General features: G+C 55.1%; 7 protein-coding genes across 7 annotated transcripts; 4 read left to right on the top strand and 3 right to left on the bottom strand.

Moving 5' to 3' along the window:
- Nucleotides 1-951: 951 nt before the first annotated feature.
- On the top strand, nucleotides 952-2,043 carry VTN49DRAFT_3494 (uncharacterized protein; the record flags this gene model as incomplete). Its single annotated transcript, XM_069411336.1, has 1 exon — nucleotides 952-2,043. One exon carries the CDS (start codon nucleotides 952-954, stop codon nucleotides 2,041-2,043), a length of 1,092 nt encoding a protein of 363 aa, XP_069267965.1.
- An 876-nt stretch (nucleotides 2,044-2,919) lies between these two features.
- VTN49DRAFT_3493 (uncharacterized protein) lies at nucleotides 2,920-3,603 on the top strand (the record flags this gene model as incomplete). The annotated part of the gene is made up of 1 exon (XM_069411335.1): nucleotides 2,920-3,603. The coding sequence occupies one exon, from the start codon at nucleotides 2,920-2,922 to the stop codon at nucleotides 3,601-3,603; it is 684 nt and encodes a 227-aa protein (XP_069267964.1).
- A 556-nt stretch (nucleotides 3,604-4,159) lies between these two features.
- On the top strand, nucleotides 4,160-4,942 carry VTN49DRAFT_3492 (uncharacterized protein; the record flags this gene model as incomplete). Its single annotated transcript, XM_069411334.1, has 4 exons — nucleotides 4,160-4,370; nucleotides 4,459-4,527; nucleotides 4,594-4,709; nucleotides 4,769-4,942. The coding sequence occupies 4 exons, from the start codon at nucleotides 4,160-4,162 to the stop codon at nucleotides 4,940-4,942; spliced, it is 570 nt and encodes a 189-aa protein (XP_069267963.1).
- A 476-nt stretch (nucleotides 4,943-5,418) lies between these two features.
- Nucleotides 5,419-9,440, top strand: VTN49DRAFT_3491 (uncharacterized protein; the record flags this gene model as incomplete). Its single annotated transcript, XM_069411333.1, has 3 exons — nucleotides 5,419-5,481; nucleotides 5,583-7,487; nucleotides 7,539-9,440. 3 exons carry the CDS (start codon nucleotides 5,419-5,421, stop codon nucleotides 9,438-9,440), a joined length of 3,870 nt encoding a protein of 1,289 aa, XP_069267962.1.
- A 467-nt stretch (nucleotides 9,441-9,907) lies between these two features.
- VTN49DRAFT_3490 (uncharacterized protein) lies at nucleotides 9,908-11,140 on the bottom strand (the record flags this gene model as incomplete). The annotated part of the gene is made up of 2 exons (XM_069411332.1): nucleotides 9,908-10,465; nucleotides 10,526-11,140. 2 exons carry the CDS (start codon nucleotides 11,138-11,140, stop codon nucleotides 9,908-9,910), a joined length of 1,173 nt encoding a protein of 390 aa, XP_069267961.1.
- A 569-nt stretch (nucleotides 11,141-11,709) lies between these two features.
- Nucleotides 11,710-12,417, bottom strand: VTN49DRAFT_3489 (uncharacterized protein; the record flags this gene model as incomplete). Its single annotated transcript, XM_069411330.1, has 2 exons — nucleotides 11,710-12,141; nucleotides 12,265-12,417. The coding sequence occupies 2 exons, from the start codon at nucleotides 12,415-12,417 to the stop codon at nucleotides 11,710-11,712; spliced, it is 585 nt and encodes a 194-aa protein (XP_069267960.1).
- Nucleotides 12,418-13,781: 1,364 nt separating this feature from the next.
- VTN49DRAFT_3488 (uncharacterized protein) lies at nucleotides 13,782-16,431 on the bottom strand (the record flags this gene model as incomplete). Its single annotated transcript, XM_069411329.1, has 5 exons — nucleotides 13,782-15,458; nucleotides 15,514-15,786; nucleotides 15,840-15,922; nucleotides 15,983-16,186; nucleotides 16,245-16,431. The coding sequence occupies 5 exons, from the start codon at nucleotides 16,429-16,431 to the stop codon at nucleotides 13,782-13,784; spliced, it is 2,424 nt and encodes an 807-aa protein (XP_069267959.1).
- Nucleotides 16,432-16,845: the final 414 nt, after the last annotated feature.

Here is a 16,845-nt window from a genome sequence, read left to right as displayed (position 1 = left end):
TGAAAGAACAAAGGAAACAAAGGGTCTCTGGCACACTGGGTGTGCCCTTGTTCCAAGTTGTTCTCGAAGGGGCCATGGATTCGACCGATCAAGATAGTGCCTTGGCCCGATTCGTCGACAGGAGAGGGGCTGTGAGAGAAAAAAAAGCTTGATTTACTGTTGGAGCGTGGCGGAAATCATTCCCACGTGATTGGACCAAAGCCTTTCTAAGAGGGTAGCACCCTTCCAGAACTGGGCAGGATCGGGATTTCTCCGCACTGATCCAGCATTCCATGGTGCGGGTTGGTCCAAGAAAGCCCTAAAGTGGAAGAGGCCTCTGACCGAATTGGGTTAGGTGCTGCCAAACCAAGTTGTGCTATTCTCTTTTGGGAGGTCATACGAATACAGATGTCAACACTCCAGGCTCAGCAGAGCCAGACAACAGATTGAAGTGTGGAGTAGGCTAAAAAGGAGCTTGTTACATCGAGTCATTCGTGCAGAGGGCAGAGCTTGCCTGGGCGACTCAGTCAGTCTCCGATCTAACCTTGTTGGGTGGAAGAGCATCAAAGCAGTTTTTTATTACTTAAAAGTAAGCCATGGAGTAATTCCATCATCTGTCCGTCGGAGCGTCGTAGAGAGAATTCCCGTCGCGACGGTTCTGCACCTCAGCAGTATTGACAGGACCTTGGTTTTTGAAACTGAAGGAAAACTGAAGGATTTGGCAGCGTTGGATGCTGTTGTGATGATTCGCCAGGGCCAGCCCTGCTAAAAGGGCAGAGACATCTGGCTCAGATCGAGTGCCATGTGGGATAGGCCTTTGAGGTGTCGAGCTTCAACAGCATTGGTGCGTACCGTGGCCAAATAGTGATGGCTTTGCCGTGTCTAACGTTCCAGGCGTTTTAGTTGAGAGCTTGCGAAATTGAACAGCAGTTCGACGGAATCAGTCCACGATAGGACATAGCAAAACCCGACATGGTCTTCGAAGAAAACGTCGGTATCTCCGGGTCAATCAAAGACCAGTCACACGATATCCAGGCGCTGGCATTTCTGTTCTTTTGCCTGTCATGGTACAACTCGCTGGAGCTAGTGGTGCTGTCGCTGCTGTCCTTTCGGCGATGGCGCGGACTGTACTTTTGGAGTTTGTTCCTGTCCGCTGTGCTGGGTGTGATACCCTACTCGCTTGGGTTTTTCCTCAAGTTCTTCTCTAACGTGACGCCGTACGTTTCCGTCGCTATTCTGACTGTCGGCTGGTGGGTGATGGTCACGGGCCAGAGTCTGGTCCTGTTCTCGCGGCTGCACCTCGTTGTGCGGGACCAGCGCACCCTCCGACGTATCCTCTACATGATCTTCACCAACGCGGTGCTGCTGCACTTCCCAACCACCGCCCTAACATTTGGGTCGAACGCGCCGGGAGCATCGCCGCGCTTCATCACTGCATACAACGTCTACGAGAAGATCCAGATGACCGGCTTCACCATCCAAGAAACAATCATCTCATTGCTGTATGTGCGTGAGACCGCACGCATCCTGCGAGATGCGTCCTCGTCGTCGCAACAGCACCACCGCCCCTCACAGCACCACCGGCGCATAATGCACCAGCTCATCGGCATCAACATTATCATCATCATCCTGGACCTCACCCTGCTATGCCTCGAGTACGCCTCACAGTACGCCATCCAAATCAGTTTCAAAGGCGCCGTCTACAGCGTCAAGCTCAAGCTCGAGTTTGCCGTCCTCGGCCGCCTTGTCGACTTTGTACGTCACGCCCATGCTCCCAGCAACTCTATGCCCCTCGGCTCCATGCGGTACTGCCAGGATGTGGATGTCACCGGCATCGCGGGCGGTGCCGGCATCCCTGCCGCCCGGGCCGACGACCCGCATTTCTACGGTAACACAACCACAAACGTTGACGCCTGCCTGCCGTCGCAGCAGATGAGCTCCAGTGAGGAGCGCCTCAACTTACCTCCGGATGGCATAATCATGACCAAGACGGAGTTCTCGATGAATGTCGAAGACCGACCGCCACCGCCAGATTATGAAGGCGATCCAGGAAAGCGGTCATGATGTTACTCATGTTGTATAATACTCTCGTTTTTTCCAAATTCATGACGTACATAATGATATCCCGGTAATCAGACGTGAAATAACGTGCCCTTTCAAGTTCTTTCCATTGATTTCCCCCCTTCTGCAGTCCGACTGCGACGCCTCTGATTGGTCCTTCAACGAGATCACGCATTGGAGCTGACTAAGCAAGTATTGCTTTTTCCACGGTTCCCACAACCTCAAAGCGACCGACGGACCGACCGACCGACAGCCGACGAGCTTACGATGAAACCCTAAACTTGTTCGAAAGCCCGAACTAATCGGATTAAGTCCATGGCTTGCATTAAGTCAAGCGGGATCGAACGCACGAGAAGAAAATCTACTAGTTAGTCCCGCAAGATCCCACAAATTATCGGCATCAACGTGGCTCCTCTGATCACCCCTCCTTTTACTCCCGTAGAATTGGAACTTACATTTGATCGAGAACGTACAAGTAACTTGGAGATTTTTCTTTTTCTTCTATCTATCTTATCTTTTGAAAAAGAGAAAGTTGGGAATTGAAGTTGGGCCATTCCACGGCCGGTGGCCGATGCGGTCGTTTCTGTTCGCGGCTTGACGTCGGCTTGAACAAGCACTGGCCCGAGGACGCCCAATCTGCGGGTATGGGTGCATGGGCTGGTTGATTCATTGGCGATCTATGTGCAAAAATAATAGCGACGGGGAGTCATAGGATACAGATATTCAGTATGGAAGTGGGATTGGGCTGTTGACACAGGTGTGATTATCCCTTTGACTGCTGCCTTGCTACCCAGTACGGCACGATATTCTGTCCGGACCAGATATATCTGGAGGGTTTCAATCGTGTTTACTAATGGATTCTATAGCATTGCAGTTTCAATGCCGTCCGCCGTCATCCATAACAGTCGGCCTGGCCCCGGCTCCTCAGCGCGATCCGTCGCACCCAGTTTGTCCGACGGATCGCTGTCCCCAGGAAGCAGCTCCGTGGATACCCAGCTGGTGGCGGACATGGAGGTCATCAATATCCTCGAATCCGACGCTGAGGGGAACCTAATCGCCCCTTCAGGCAGTCACTCAATACTACCTCATGCCACCACCGTTTACCACTGCCTGTTTCATACTCTGCTCTGCGATTTCCAGCACCGTCACGTTGACGTCTGGAAGAAGCACGTCCTCAGCCACTTCCGCGGCCGCCCTTTTTACCCGCATGCCGTCTGTCCCTGGTGCGCGCGGGACTACTACTCGCCACAGATATCTCCGGAGCGAGCGTGGAACGACATGCTTGACCACGTCGCGCACGACCATTTCGAGCGCGGACATAGTTTGGCAGCCACCCGCGTCAGCTTCGAGCTGATGCAATATCTCTACCGCAACAAGCTCATCACCGACGATCAGCTCAGGACCATCCAGCTCGTGCCCGCGCCCGACAGCCCGGCATATCATCCATTGCAGGAGCCTGTCCGGGCGAGTGTCGGCTCGGCCAATGAACCGTTCTGTTCATTGTATAGTCCGCGGCGGGAGAGGAGGATGAGGGCGGAGCGCAGAGAGTGTGGAATGACCTGATATCTTGCATTTCTGTGTTATGAACTGCATGTTTGGTTTATCATTCGATTTTTGTATTTGAGACAACTTCTGTGTTATCCACCTGTGATGTTTGTCACGTTATGGCCATTAGTGATGACTGTACAACCAAGGAGAAAATCAGAGTTTAACCCATATATGTTCTTAGAGTTGCATGTAGGCCATTCCAGTTGTAATTTACGATGGCGACTAGATCTTCCCGTCTCTCAGAGCTTGAGGACTTCTGGCCACTATTCCCAATCGAGCAAAGATTCATGGCCCACTTAAAAGTGCAAACAAGACAAACACCATGATGGCACGAAATGAAGAATACTATCAGCGTACTCGTGTTCAGTCGCTGAATCTTCAAGGCAGAAAGGTCGCCGGCTCTGAGGATTATTCTTCCTAGATTGACAGAATGCGACAGCCGGACCTGTTACTACAAAGCTGATACATACCCGATCATCGGCTTCGAGCCAACCAGCAACGAGGATCAAAAACCGCAGCCGATCGCGAAACCGAATCTGTCTTTTTGATCCTTCCAGAGAGATACAAAACCATGGATAGGATACCGATTCACGACGCGGCAGCTCGACGGATGCCGCCGGGCTCAATGCCACCTCCGCCACCGCAACCGCAACCGCAACCACAACAGCATCCGCCCCCGCAGAATGCCGCCGGTGACGGGCCGCCACTTGTTCCGCAAGGCCCGCCGCAGCTGCCTCCGCAGATGTTCACAACCGCCGCTCAATTATTAGATCTGACTGACAGTGAGTGGTGATTGTTTTGGGGAAACTTTAGGAATATCGCATGTTTGCGCAAATGAGTCGACCTGACTGGGATTCTCGCTGTGTTTAGAGAAGCTTGTTCTTGTTCTGCGTGATGGACGCAAGTTGATCGGCGTCCTGCGCAGTTGGGATCAGTTCGGTAGCGTAACCTCGCAATGAAAAATAAAGGCGCCGAGCTCGAACAACGGACTGACTTGAGAGGCAGCGAACATTGTCCTCCAGGATACGGTGGAACGAATCTACGCGGGGAATCTTTACGCGGATATTCCGAGAGGACTATTTCTTGTCAGAGGCGAGAATGTGCTACTACTGGGTGAAATTGTACGCATTTTTGGCCCCTTTGTCGAACCATGTCGGGATGTCACGCTGACTACGCAAAGGATCTTGACAAAGAAGACGATATCCCTCCATTTCTCTCCAAAGCCTCACCACAGGAGGTGTATAAGCTAAAGAAGAAGGAAGATGAGGAACGAAAAGCAAAGGACAAGAAGAAGCATGGAAAGTTACAGGGCTTGGGATTCGAGCCCGAGCACAGCGGCGAAATCCTTTTCTGAGAGGGACATCTTTGAACGAGCCAGCTCTGCGATCTCCACCAGCAATAAAGCAGATGAGATGGCCCGTGGATTTCGACGGATACGTGGCCTTTGATATGCTTCTCTGCTAAATTCCCTTGTTCGTTTGATGAGACTATGCCGGAAAGCTTCATGTTAGAGCCCAGGCGTTGCAGAATATATTGTGAAATGCACGACCTGGGAATGCCAATGACGCGAGTCAATTCGATACAATCCAAAGAACCACGAACCATGAATTCATGGTCCCCTGAGCTGTCTTCGCCAGTTGCTTGCTCGTAGACAACCTGTAGATCTGTGATTACATAATCCATGCTTATCGAGATGCCAAGCCTTGTGCATCTGATAAAAAAAAATCAAAAACCTCTCCGCACCGCCAGTTCATACAGCGATCCAACCGTCGAATCTCTTGCGCAGATCGCTTTTTCTTGTCTGCTGCCTCGGCGGCATATATTTTTACCATGGCGACTCTCGCCGAGAAGTTCGACAAGATCAAGTCGCCCAAACTGCAGAATCAGCACCATGTGAGTCCCCGCAATGGAAGCTCTAACCCTAATGCACATGTCTATGAAAAGATTGATTTCCAATGTGTGGGCATGAAAAAACTGATTAAAATTTGTAACAGACGGCGGTGGTGCTGTCTGCAGTTGAAGATACTCTGCGCGACCAAAAAACCGATTTCTCGCCAACGGCGTACTTTGCAGCATTGCTGGCGCTACTTGGCCAGGCTATTTCCAGCACACATGGCATAGTTAACAAGGACCTCGCGACATCTGTCGTGTACCTGCTTGATCTCACGGCAGAACACGTACCCGCGCCGCTGCTGCGCTCGAAATTCACGCAGATCCTGTCCAGTTTGGTCCCTGCACTTACACTACCAGACGTGGAGGCCCCGTTGCTGCGACCGTCAATTGGCTGCCTTCAGACACTGTTGATTGCGCAGGATGCGAATTCATGGTCTCTTCCGCACACACAGATTGGACCGCGCCGCGCAATGGCCGGCCTGCTGGCCCTCGCCGTTGACCATCGACCCAAAGTCCGCAAGCGCGCGCAGGAGGCCCTTGCCCAGGTGCTCAAGAATCCGCCCCCGAGCCCTTCTCTAGATCACCCAGCGGCAGATATGTGCGCCGAGACCGCAATGCGCACGTTGCAGGACAGTGTGGCCGCCGCTGGCAAGATCCGGAAGAAGCCGAATCGTCAGGAGAGCTCGCATGAGCCGGCCATCATCCACTCCCTGCAGCTGATCAAAACCCTTGCGCTGGCCTCCGGAGGCTGGCCGAGCAAGAAGATCGAGCCGCTATGCGAGATGCTCATGAACGTGTCGCGGTCGAGCAACGAGTTTGTCACTATGGCAGCATTCGAGGTTTTTGAGGCTATCTTCGAGGGCATGGCTGACGAATTTTCGTCGTCGAAGCTGCCACGCCTGCTCGAGGCCATTCAGGAACTGCGCCCGGCGCAAAATGACTCGCAGTTGCTGCCGCCGTGGATCGCGGTGCTCTCGCGGGGGTACGATGTTTCCGCCCAGGTCCAGCCGCAGGAGACGTTTGAGAAGCTTCCCGAGTTGTTCGAGATGGTGACATCGTACTTGGCTTCTCCGTCACAAAATATTCGTATTTCAGCTTCGGAATGCCTGGTTTCATTCCTGGCAAATTGCATTCCTAACAATGTTATCCTTGAGCCTTCGGTGTACGATGAGAAGACGCTAGAGAAGCTGGCTAAGATGGCAACGGATTTGCTATCTGTAAAATACCAAGCGGCCTGGCTGGAAGTGTTTAATGTCTGCTCGGCGATGTTTGACGCTTTCAAATGGCGCTCATCGCCGTTCCTCAACAAGATTGTCAAGACCATCGGTGAACTGCGATCGAACGAGTCCTTCCAAGGCAAGAAGGAGGCAGAGCAGGTGCTCGGCCGTGCCGTGTACGCGATAGGCCCTGCCGAGGTGCTGGAGATCCTGCCGCTCAACATCACCGAGCAGAAGCCCGGCCAGCCTGGTCGTGTATGGCTCCTGCCGATCTTGCGCGACAGCGTCTCCAACACAAACCTGGGGCACTTCCGTTCGGTCATGGTCCCGCTCAGTGAGACTGTCTACCAGCGGGTCCTTGAATTCGGGCAGGCGCAGAAGACGGTCGAGGCCAAGATCTTCGAGACCATCGTCCAGCAGATCTGGTCCACTTTGCCTGGGTACTGCGAACTGCCGCTGGACCTCGAGCAGGCCTTCGACCAGAGCTTCGCGGAGCTGCTGTCGAACGTGCTGTACAAGCAGACGGAGCTGCGCGTCGACGTGTGCCGGGCACTACAGAATCTGGTGGAATCGAACCAGGCCATTCTCGAGGTCGAGGATGACGAGGACGATTTGATCATGCAGCGCCGAATTACCAAGAAGGCCGCGGGCAAGAACATTGCGCATCTTGCTCGATTTGCCAGCAATCTGCTGGCGGTGTTGTTCAACGTGTACAGCCAGACGCTGCCGCACTACCGGGGGCATATTCTGCAGTGCATCAATGCGTATCTGAGCATTACGCCGGAAAAGGTTCGTTTTAGAGTTCTCGTCGTGGATTGATTCTATGGCTAATAGTTGTAGGATCTTGAAGAGACATTCAAGCGCGTGACGACGATGCTGGAAGCTGAGCTTCCTCCAGAGGATGCTCCCGCCCAAGGCAAACCGCAGAAGGGATCGGATAACAACCTGCCACCAACGTCGCACACGCTCCTTGACCTGCTGATCGCCATGTCGATCTACCTTCCGCGGTCCGCCTTTGGTGGTTTGTTCTCGCTGGCGTCCAAGGTGCTGAACCGCCAAGGAATTGACCAGCAGTTGATCAAAAAGGCATACAAACTGATCCCGCGACTGGCGACAACGGAGACAGGACGGCAGGCTCTGGCCCAGCGAAACGGCGAGCTTCAGGCGCTGATCCTGGCGACGGCGGACAAGACGCCTTCGCCGGCGCGGCGGGACCGGCTGCTGGCAATCCACGAGCTGGTGACGCACCTGCCGACATCCGACTTGCACTTTATCCCCTCGATCATGTCTGAGGTGGTTCTCGGCTGCAAGGAGGCCAACGAAAAGGCGCGCACTGCAGCGTTTGAGCTGCTGATTCACCTCGCCAAGCGCATCACCGATTCCGAGCGGAACCCGCCGGGAACGGTGATCCGCAACTCGCTGGTGCCACATATGCCGTCGGACGCTCCAGATGCGCCAGCCACACTCGAAGAATTCTTTACGATGGCGTCTGCGGGTCTCGCAGGCAGCACGCCGCACATGGTCGCCGCGACGGTGACGGCGTTGTCGCGGTTGTTCTTCGAATACCACCGGGAGCTTGCCCCGAACGTCTCTTCGGACCTCGTGCAGACCGTAGAGCTGTTCCTGGAGAGCAACAACCGCGAAATTGTGCGCGCGGTGCTGGGCTTTGTCAAGGTCGAGGTGGTGGTTCTTCCAGAGGACACCTTGCGGCAACGGCTCGACGGGCTGGTGCCGAAGCTGATGGTCTGGAGCAAGGAGCACAAGGGCCGGCTCCGGTCCAAGGTCAAGGGTATCCTCGACCGGCTTATCCGGCGGTACGGCGCGCAGCTCGTGGAGAACCTCGTCGGTGAGGCCGACCGCAGGCTGGTCGTCAACGTGCGCAAGGAGCGCGAGCGGCGCAAGCGCAAGGGCAAGAAGAACCAGAATGAAGAACAATCCACTACCGCTAAGCCTGCCAAGCGCGGCAGCGAGTTTGATCGTGCCATGCACGACTCGGACGTCTCCTCTGATGACTCGGAAATGGACATTTCTTCGGACGAGGAAGATGCCAGCGAGATCGAAATCGACGAGCACGGCCAGATCAAAGCCACAGGCTCGTCCCGCCGTCGCCGGGCCCACGGCAACGAGCAATACATCCGCGAGGAAAATCCCGAATCCAATCCGTTGGACCTGCTGGCTCCGGATGCGCTGGCGAGTATCTCAACGACGAAGCCCTCGCAACGCTTCCTCAACATGAAGGGCAAGAAGAAGAAGACGCCCGCCCAGACCGACGCAGACGGGAAATTGATCATCAACGACGACGCCGTCGTTGCGCCAAAGAAGAAGAGCCAAGACGGCGAGGACATCGCCATGGGCAACACGGACGACGCCAACGCCGGCGGCAGCGGCATCAACGCCTACATCGCGGCCGTTTCTGGGCCCGACGCCCTTCGTCGTGGCCAAAAGGGCCGGCTAAAGGTTAAACAACGCCACGGCCACGCGGACGAGGAGGACGACGAGGACGATGACGGCGGCGGGGAAGAAATGGACATTGACGGCGACGAACTCCGCGCCGCCAAATCCAAGGGATCCAAACTGCAATTCCAAGCAGGGAAATTGAAAAAGGCAAAACCGCAGCGGAGAGGCCTCGGGATGACAAAAGGTCCCGCCCCAGCGACGAAATCAAAAGGAAACCCTGCATCAGGCAAGCTGGATAAAAAGCGGAAGAGTGGTAGTGGGCGGGGAGCTATTGGGAAACGATGAATTCAAAATTCCCCCCCCCCTTTTTTTTTTTTCTTTCCTTTCCTGATGTTGTCACGATCCTTGTTTGATAGATTGATCAGGATGATTGTATTTTGTTAATAAATACCCTTGGTATATAGTTTCTAGGAATTCGTGAAATCGTATCGTTCCTCACGATGATTCATCATCATCGCTGGGTAGCATTGATTGGTATCATACAGATACGTACAATCCATCCATCCGTCCACCCATCCCATCAAAATGGACTGTATACATCAGAAAACGACAAAATTCCCATAGGTATCGATCGACATGAATAATCTCGTGGTCTTCACGCCCGTTAGAAAAAAAAAAAAAAAAAAAAACCAACGCCAAACTCCCCCCCAACATATGCATCCATATCAATCATTGCCAAACGCGAACCCTAAACCAACAAGGGGATATCACCAAAACAGAGAGATGAGGAAATAGAAAAAAAAATGCCAAGGCTATCGTTTTCGACTCTTTCGCAACCACTTTTGCCACCATCCATTAACGCCTAGCACCGCTGCACGACCATCATCCCCTTTTTCCGTCCCATCGGGATTCCCCAGAGTGATGGCGAAGATCCAAAAGAATGCTGCCGTCCAGACGGAGACCATGAGTCCGAGGCAGAGGAATGGAGCGAGGAGGTGCACGGTGACGAGCCAGACGGGGGAGAATTCATCCGCGAAGGTGGTGTCTGTGCTGGTGGCGTCGTCTTCTTCCTCCTCTTCGTCGATGTGGTATGGATGGCAGCAGTTGGGGTGACGGGAGGAATGATTGGGATGATGACGATGATGGCAACGGTAACGAGAAGATGATGATGATCGATGTGATTGTGCGAGACGTTCGTGGAAATGCAGGACGGGGATTAAGAGTTGGCAGAGTTGGCAACTGAATGATGTGTTGCGGAAGCCGGGGGCGAAGAAGCGGAGTGGAGTGGTGAGGATTACGAAGAGTAGGACCAGGAATGCATATAGAGCGGTGAAGACAGTGAGGATTGGGACCGGTGCGGAGAGGAGAATCTAGCCCAATGTTAGAGATGAACGCTCTACATGCTAAATGATCAAAAAAAAAGGACATACCAACACGAGAACGGCATTCGGCTCTCGGTAGGTAGACTCCGTCTTGGTGGTCGGCGTGTAAATGGCCACGCTATCCGGTCCTTCATGATGATACCCTCGCGATGGGTGGGAATCTTGTGCCGGAAACGGTGTCTCCGCTGTCCAGCTGGTCCTTGCGCAAGCGACAGGCTGTCGCGGAGGATGCGCAGCTCCGCTGTCGGATTCAATGACCGCCTCGTCCACCCGCGGCGACCCCAATGCGAATGGGCCCGAATCAGACGCTGATCCGGACGACCCCGTCACCGCCTTCTCCGGATAGGTGGGCGTGGCGGCCGTTGATGGATCCAAGTTGCCCGGCGGAGGGACGGGCTGTGGGAGGTGATGATAGTGGTGGCGGTGGGAGCCGGATGACGAGTCGGACAGGGAGCCACGCGACGAAGCCTCGGACCCGGGATCGGATACGCGTTGGAGTTGCGTCTTATGACGTCGGTGCTGCTGCGGTTGGGAGAGATGCTGCGGAGGAACTTGCTGTTGCCGATCCAAAGGAAAGACCGCTCCAAACTGATTTGTGTAGTCGTGCCGGTGGACAACCGCAACGGGAGGGTAGGTCACGAGTGTCTCCTCATGGTGTGACATGGTCGAGTCGTCCAGTGTTCCACAAAAAATAATAATCGGATGCAGAATATGCTACCAGTAAGGAGCCAGGCGCATATTTGATGCAGGAATAGTCAAAGATTCCTTCAGCTCTTCTTTTTTTTTTTTTTTGGTTCTTTTCCCCCTGCCGCTTTTTTTTCGTCTACTGGCCGCTACTTGCAGTCCGGAATGCAAGCAAGGGTTGCGATCGCCATGAAGAACTTCCCTTTTATACCAACTGCGAGTCTTCAGAACCCAATGCGTTGTTTGGACTCACTCTCAGAGGATGACCGACCGTCCGCCCGGGAGGGAGCCAGCGGACCAACGTAAGCGAGGCAGCATGGAGAACCAGAAAGTAAATACCGCAGAGAGACAAGAAAAGGGAAGGGGAGGAGAGGAGGGAGGGCGGGAAAGGGTCAGAAAAAAGGCTTGCCTTTCTCAAACACACAATCCTCGGCGGAGCGACTCATTTCTCGGCGGGCTCTGGGCGTTTGGTGGCGGGTTTTGCTGAGCCTGGGATGAGCGAACGCGTGGACGGCGGTCGCATCGCGCCAAGGCACGAGTGAGAATGCCTAGCCCTTGGCACGGACGGACTTTTTTTGGTTGACCTTGCTGAATGGGGGGGGACCAGGGGAGGGTGCCGCGACTGGTCGTAAACCGCCCATCTTGACCGTCTGTTCTCCTCTCCTCCTCCATGCCGGAGCACGGCCAGCCGCCCCGGCCGCTCCGGGCTGGTCTGATAAACGACCCTGACGGTCTCTCGTCGCGTCTGCATCTCGGCTGATAACCACCGTTTGCGTTTCTGGAATCCCCTCCCGCGGGACCCGGGTCTTGGCATCATAACCCCGTTCGCCCGCTGTGACGCTTCTGGCGCCGTGATTGGTCCGTATAGCCTCAAAAACGGATGATCCGCCTTTGCTGCCAATTCTTGGCATCCTCGGCATCTCTCCGCCAAGGAGTCTCCCGGTTATTACAGGATCAGGGACTACTGCACAATCCCCCGGCTACATGCAGATTCACGGCTCCCGATGGGCTGTGAAATGCCGACTCCTCCTACACTTGGCCTCTCTCTACCCGATAGTCTACCGCCCACGAGGGGGAGATGTCAGCGACTTGCGGACTCTTACATGGTGGATGAGCACCCCCTCGTCTCGACGCCCAGCCGGCCGAAGGTTCTCGGCATCGAAAATGTCGGACTGCCGAGCGTTTAACAGCCCAGGTTCCCCAAAGGTTAAAACGGAAACATCCGCACTTACCCGCAAAGGCATATGGTCATCCATCGGTTGGGGCTCTGGGCGATGCCCACAAGGATCCTTGTCTTTCGGGCCCCCTCCCTCCGTCTCTGCAAATCTTTCGTCATCTGTCATCACCTCGTTCCTCAGGCACCTAAAACCTAATGAAGCGGTGAGGAAAGGCAAAAATCTTCGTTTGGACATTCAGCGACGAAAAGCTTTTTTTTCCCTCTTGAACATTTTCTTCATTGAAACCAACACGGAGCAATTTACCTGAAATGGCTCCCAACGCTTGGCATGTCTTATCACACACAGCTGACTAAGGGCCTGATCGGCAACCAATCACACACCTCTCCTCTCCGGGGAAATGATGAATCATCCACTTCCAATTACATTCGTGCCAAGACCTGAATGCAGTCTTGGCATGTCACTTCGGAAATCGTTGCGAAGCCGTTCAGTTAGTTTTTTTTTTTTTTTTTTTTTTTTGTTTTTCGGATTCGGCTTGTTTTGCGTCGGAGTTGGAATCGGGGCGTCTTCGATGACTTCATCTTCCTTGGCCGTTCTGAGCCCACAAGTCTGCAACAGGGCAATAAATAAATAGTCATCATTCTGAGGAAAATTGCTTCCTTTAATAGAACACGTCGGCCGGCAGTCCGTTCGGGTCCCTGCGGCTGCATGGCACTTGGGGCTGATGTGTCTGAGCGCCGAGTCCTGCAGCCATGGAATCATAGGTACGGATGAAAAAGGTTGTGCCAACTGCACTCTCTTCGGAGTTGCCGGACTTCCAAGTACCTGTACGGAGTACCTACGTGACTGGGAATACGACGTCGCTTCACATCGTAATTGGGCGAAAGGGCAGGGTTTCATAGCGGACAACTCCGATAGGAATAAACCAGGATGGACGGAATAGTTAAGGGCTAGATCGAACCGCAAGGGAAACGAAGAATCTTTAACGGTCGGAGTCCCCTATCCGGTCATCCTGTCAGGCAGACAGGCAGTGGTGGTTGCTGGTGCTGATTCGCTGAGGAACCCGACGGACGGGCCGGGCCAGGGGTTGATCACCCTCCCAAAGCGGCCCCTCTCTTGGGGACGGGATGGACGACGACGAACGGAGATCTCGACCAGATGCCCAAGACGAGCCAAGAGCCCCAAACAACAAGGACAGACGGTCACAGAGAATCAAACTAAGATGTGAACGAACGAACATCACACTACATTTCGATCCATCTCCATCCTATGCTAATACAAAATCGTCACAGTCTGTAGTCGAATCATCATCTATGTTGACATCATTACTCGACTCCAACCAATTTTTTTTTTTTGCCAAAGTTCCAACGAAGGCCCACCTCTGAACAGGTAGAAAGTACAATGAATCGAACAGGAAAAAGGGTTCAAAAGACTGAGCTGGGCCATCACGATTCCGCCTGCACCTGCGAGCTGGATCCGTTGGTCGCTCCATTGCCCCGTGGGCTGCTCTTGGTGGTCACGGCGCGCTTCTCATCCTCCCCATCCTCATCGTAGTTCTCGTCCACATCCATCTTCCGCGCCGCCGGCTCGTGCAGGAGAACCGACTCCTTTTGGGCCGACTCTTCCTTGACCGGCGACGGACCGGCACTAGTGGTCGGCACGCTGGACGCCCCTTGTCCGTCAACCGACTGCGGCAGGTGCTGAATAGACGGGAGAGAAGGATGCGGCGTCTCCGAGCCATGGTAGTTCTCATTGCCGCGGCGGGGTTCCTCACGACGAGTGTCGGATGAACTGCGGCGACGCACCTCCCGCGGTGGACTCATTCGGCGGGCGAGATGCTCGTCAGGACGGAGGCGGCTTTCGTCGTTGGCGATCTTCTTCGCCGGGCTCGACTCGACGCCATCCCACTCTCGGCTACGCTTCATGGCGGATGTCGGTCGGTCGTCACGCTCCCGGTTGTCCGACGCAGGCGCACCGCTGCTTAGCCCACCGCGACCGTTAGTCGCGGCACTCGGTCCCGGGTGATACTGCTGGTGCGGATAGCTGGCTCCAGGAGACGAGGGTCGCTCGTCACGAACCTCACGCAACGGCCGGATTTCGGTCGGCGGCGAGAACGGACGGTGGTAGGGAGCCAAATGGCTGCCGGGCGCCGGAGCGCCATTCGACGGAGGAGCGCGCAGCGTCGTTCCATTCACGGGACGGTCGCCCCCAGGCTGCGTGCTGATCTGGGGAAGGGTATGAGACGGTTGGAAGTGGTTCGGGGCCGGCAGAGCCGCGGGCTTCGGCGAGCGCGTCGCCGTTTGACCGCGACCACCCATTTCATACGTTCTCGGTGGCTCCTGACGCGGGCTAGGATGCTGCGGTGCCGGGAGACCACGATGATCGTAGGCCGAAGCCGCCGGCTGGTTCTGCAAGTCGTTGACGCCGCGATTCCAATCGGCAATCTGCCGCGGAGGAGCGGGCGCTTGCGGCGGGGGTCCGCCCGTCGGCGCGGGCGCACCCCACTGGGGAGCGGGAGGCTGACCGACTCCGGGAGCCTGATACGCCTGGGGATGGACATCCTGCGGCGCGGGGGGCTGAGTGTTGCCCTGGTTCTGGCCCTGCAGTTGGCCTTGAAGCAGCTGGAGACGGGCCTTGATGTGCACATTCGTGGGGTCGAGATCGGCGGCCCGCGAGTACGCGTCCAGGGCATCGGCCGTCTGATTGTTGCACGACTCGTACAGTGTACCCAGATCGTACCACACCTCCGAAATGTAAGGGTTAAGCCGGATCGCCCGTGAGTAGGCATCGAGGGCGTCACGATACTGATTGATCTGGTAATAGAGCACACCAATGGAGCACCAGAAGGTGGGGTTGCGGCCATCGCGGTAGACCGCCTGCTGGTAGGCCTCGTAGGCCTTGGAGTACTTTTGCTGCGACATGTAGCAGCGGCCAAGTAGGTACCAGCTCTGGGCATCGCTGTTATCGGCGTTGACCGACTTTTCCAAGTACTCGATGGCCTTCTCCTGGCTGGCATAACTGTTGCTCTGCTGGTGGTACAACCAGCCAAGCTGCTGCAGGACTTTGGCGTGGTTGGGATCTTTCTCCAGCACACGGCGGTAAGCGGCTTGCGCATTCTCAAACTTGTGCGACAGTCAGCAACCAGTGTGCCTTCCCAGGGAGATCTGTATGACTTACGTCTTTCTGCTGTTCGTACACATGACCGATCTGGAAGTAAATGTCCTCCTCAGTCAACGGCCGAGGCGGATCATTGACGATGTACTTGAAGCAGTCCAGACTTTGCTGGTATTTCTGCTGTTGCTTGTAAATGATGCCCAGACGGAAGTAAATCTCGTTGGCCTTCTCGAAGTCGGGCGCCATGTGCATGACCTGCGAGAACGCCTCCTCGGCATGCTCGAGCGACCCGTAGCGATCGTAGAGAATGCCAATCCCATACCACAGCTTGGGCTCCTAGTCCAGGGTTAGCTTGCTGATACGCTGGTCGATACTACGCAAGGACCGACCTTGGGATCCCTCAGGTGGTACAGCGCCTGTTGGTATGACGTGTACGCTTCCTGCAGATTGTCCATCATCAGATGGCAGTGGCCTAGGTGCGGCGTCAGTGAGGCACGATCGCAGATAATGCGGTTAAAAAAAAAACACGTACCGAGATTGCTCCAGGCCTCCCCATTCTGAGGATCGAGCTTCAGGATGGTTTGGAGGTACTCAATGGCTTTGGGGAACTGCTCGCGCGTGCGCAGAATCTGCGCGATGGCACTCATGGCCGGGATCGACCATTGGTTATGTCGTAGAGCATGCTCATATGAACCCATAGCTCCGTCCAAATCGCCCATCAGCTCGGACAAGCTTCCTGATGTCGGTCAGCAAACCGAGCGGCACTCACAACTCCAAACAAAAAGGGGACCTACCAATCTGCAGCCACACCTGCTCATTGAGAGCAGTGATCTTCTGCGCAGTGGTCATCGGTGGGCCCTTGGGCGGCTGCGACTGCACCGACTGCACCGGCAGATGACCGTTCACCGACGACGGATGGCCGGCCATATGGCCATGCGGCGGCGGCACGCCTCCGGGGGGGGATGGTTGCGCATGCGCCATGATTCTATCTCTTCTCTACCACGGGGGTGTGTGTTAAGGATCGACAGGCTCGTCGATGGGGGGCGGCGCGTGGCTCTTGCGAGCGAGCGAGGCTTCGCACACGGGCAGGTTTTTGAAGAAAACCGTTTCCCGGTACGGAGTGGAGAGAAGGAGGGGGGCTGGAATGGAACAAGAGATTAAAGCAGGGAAAAAAAAAAAAAGAAAGAGGAACTAAAGGGATGGAAAAGGAGGATCAGATGAACGAAACAAGATCGCAAGAACAAACACAGTAGTGAAAGTGAAGAAGGACGGGGGCCCTTCGAGGGGCGGTGGTCGAAGGCGACTTTTCGCCAAGGCGCGCTAGTGGTTGTGCAGCCTGTCAGCACCGGAGCGCCGTGGGCGACGGAAGGGGAAGCGTCACGGAGCTTCTTCCAG

Source organism: Thermomyces lanuginosus (genome assembly GCF_041956635.1).
Source record: "Thermomyces lanuginosus strain ATCC 200065 unplaced genomic scaffold VTN49scaffold_29, whole genome shotgun sequence".
NCBI classification, from domain to species: domain Eukaryota; kingdom Fungi; phylum Ascomycota; class Eurotiomycetes; order Eurotiales; family Trichocomaceae; genus Thermomyces; species Thermomyces lanuginosus.
The sequence above is the reverse complement of the archived record's forward strand: the minus strand, read 5'-3'. Positions and strand labels throughout refer to the sequence as shown.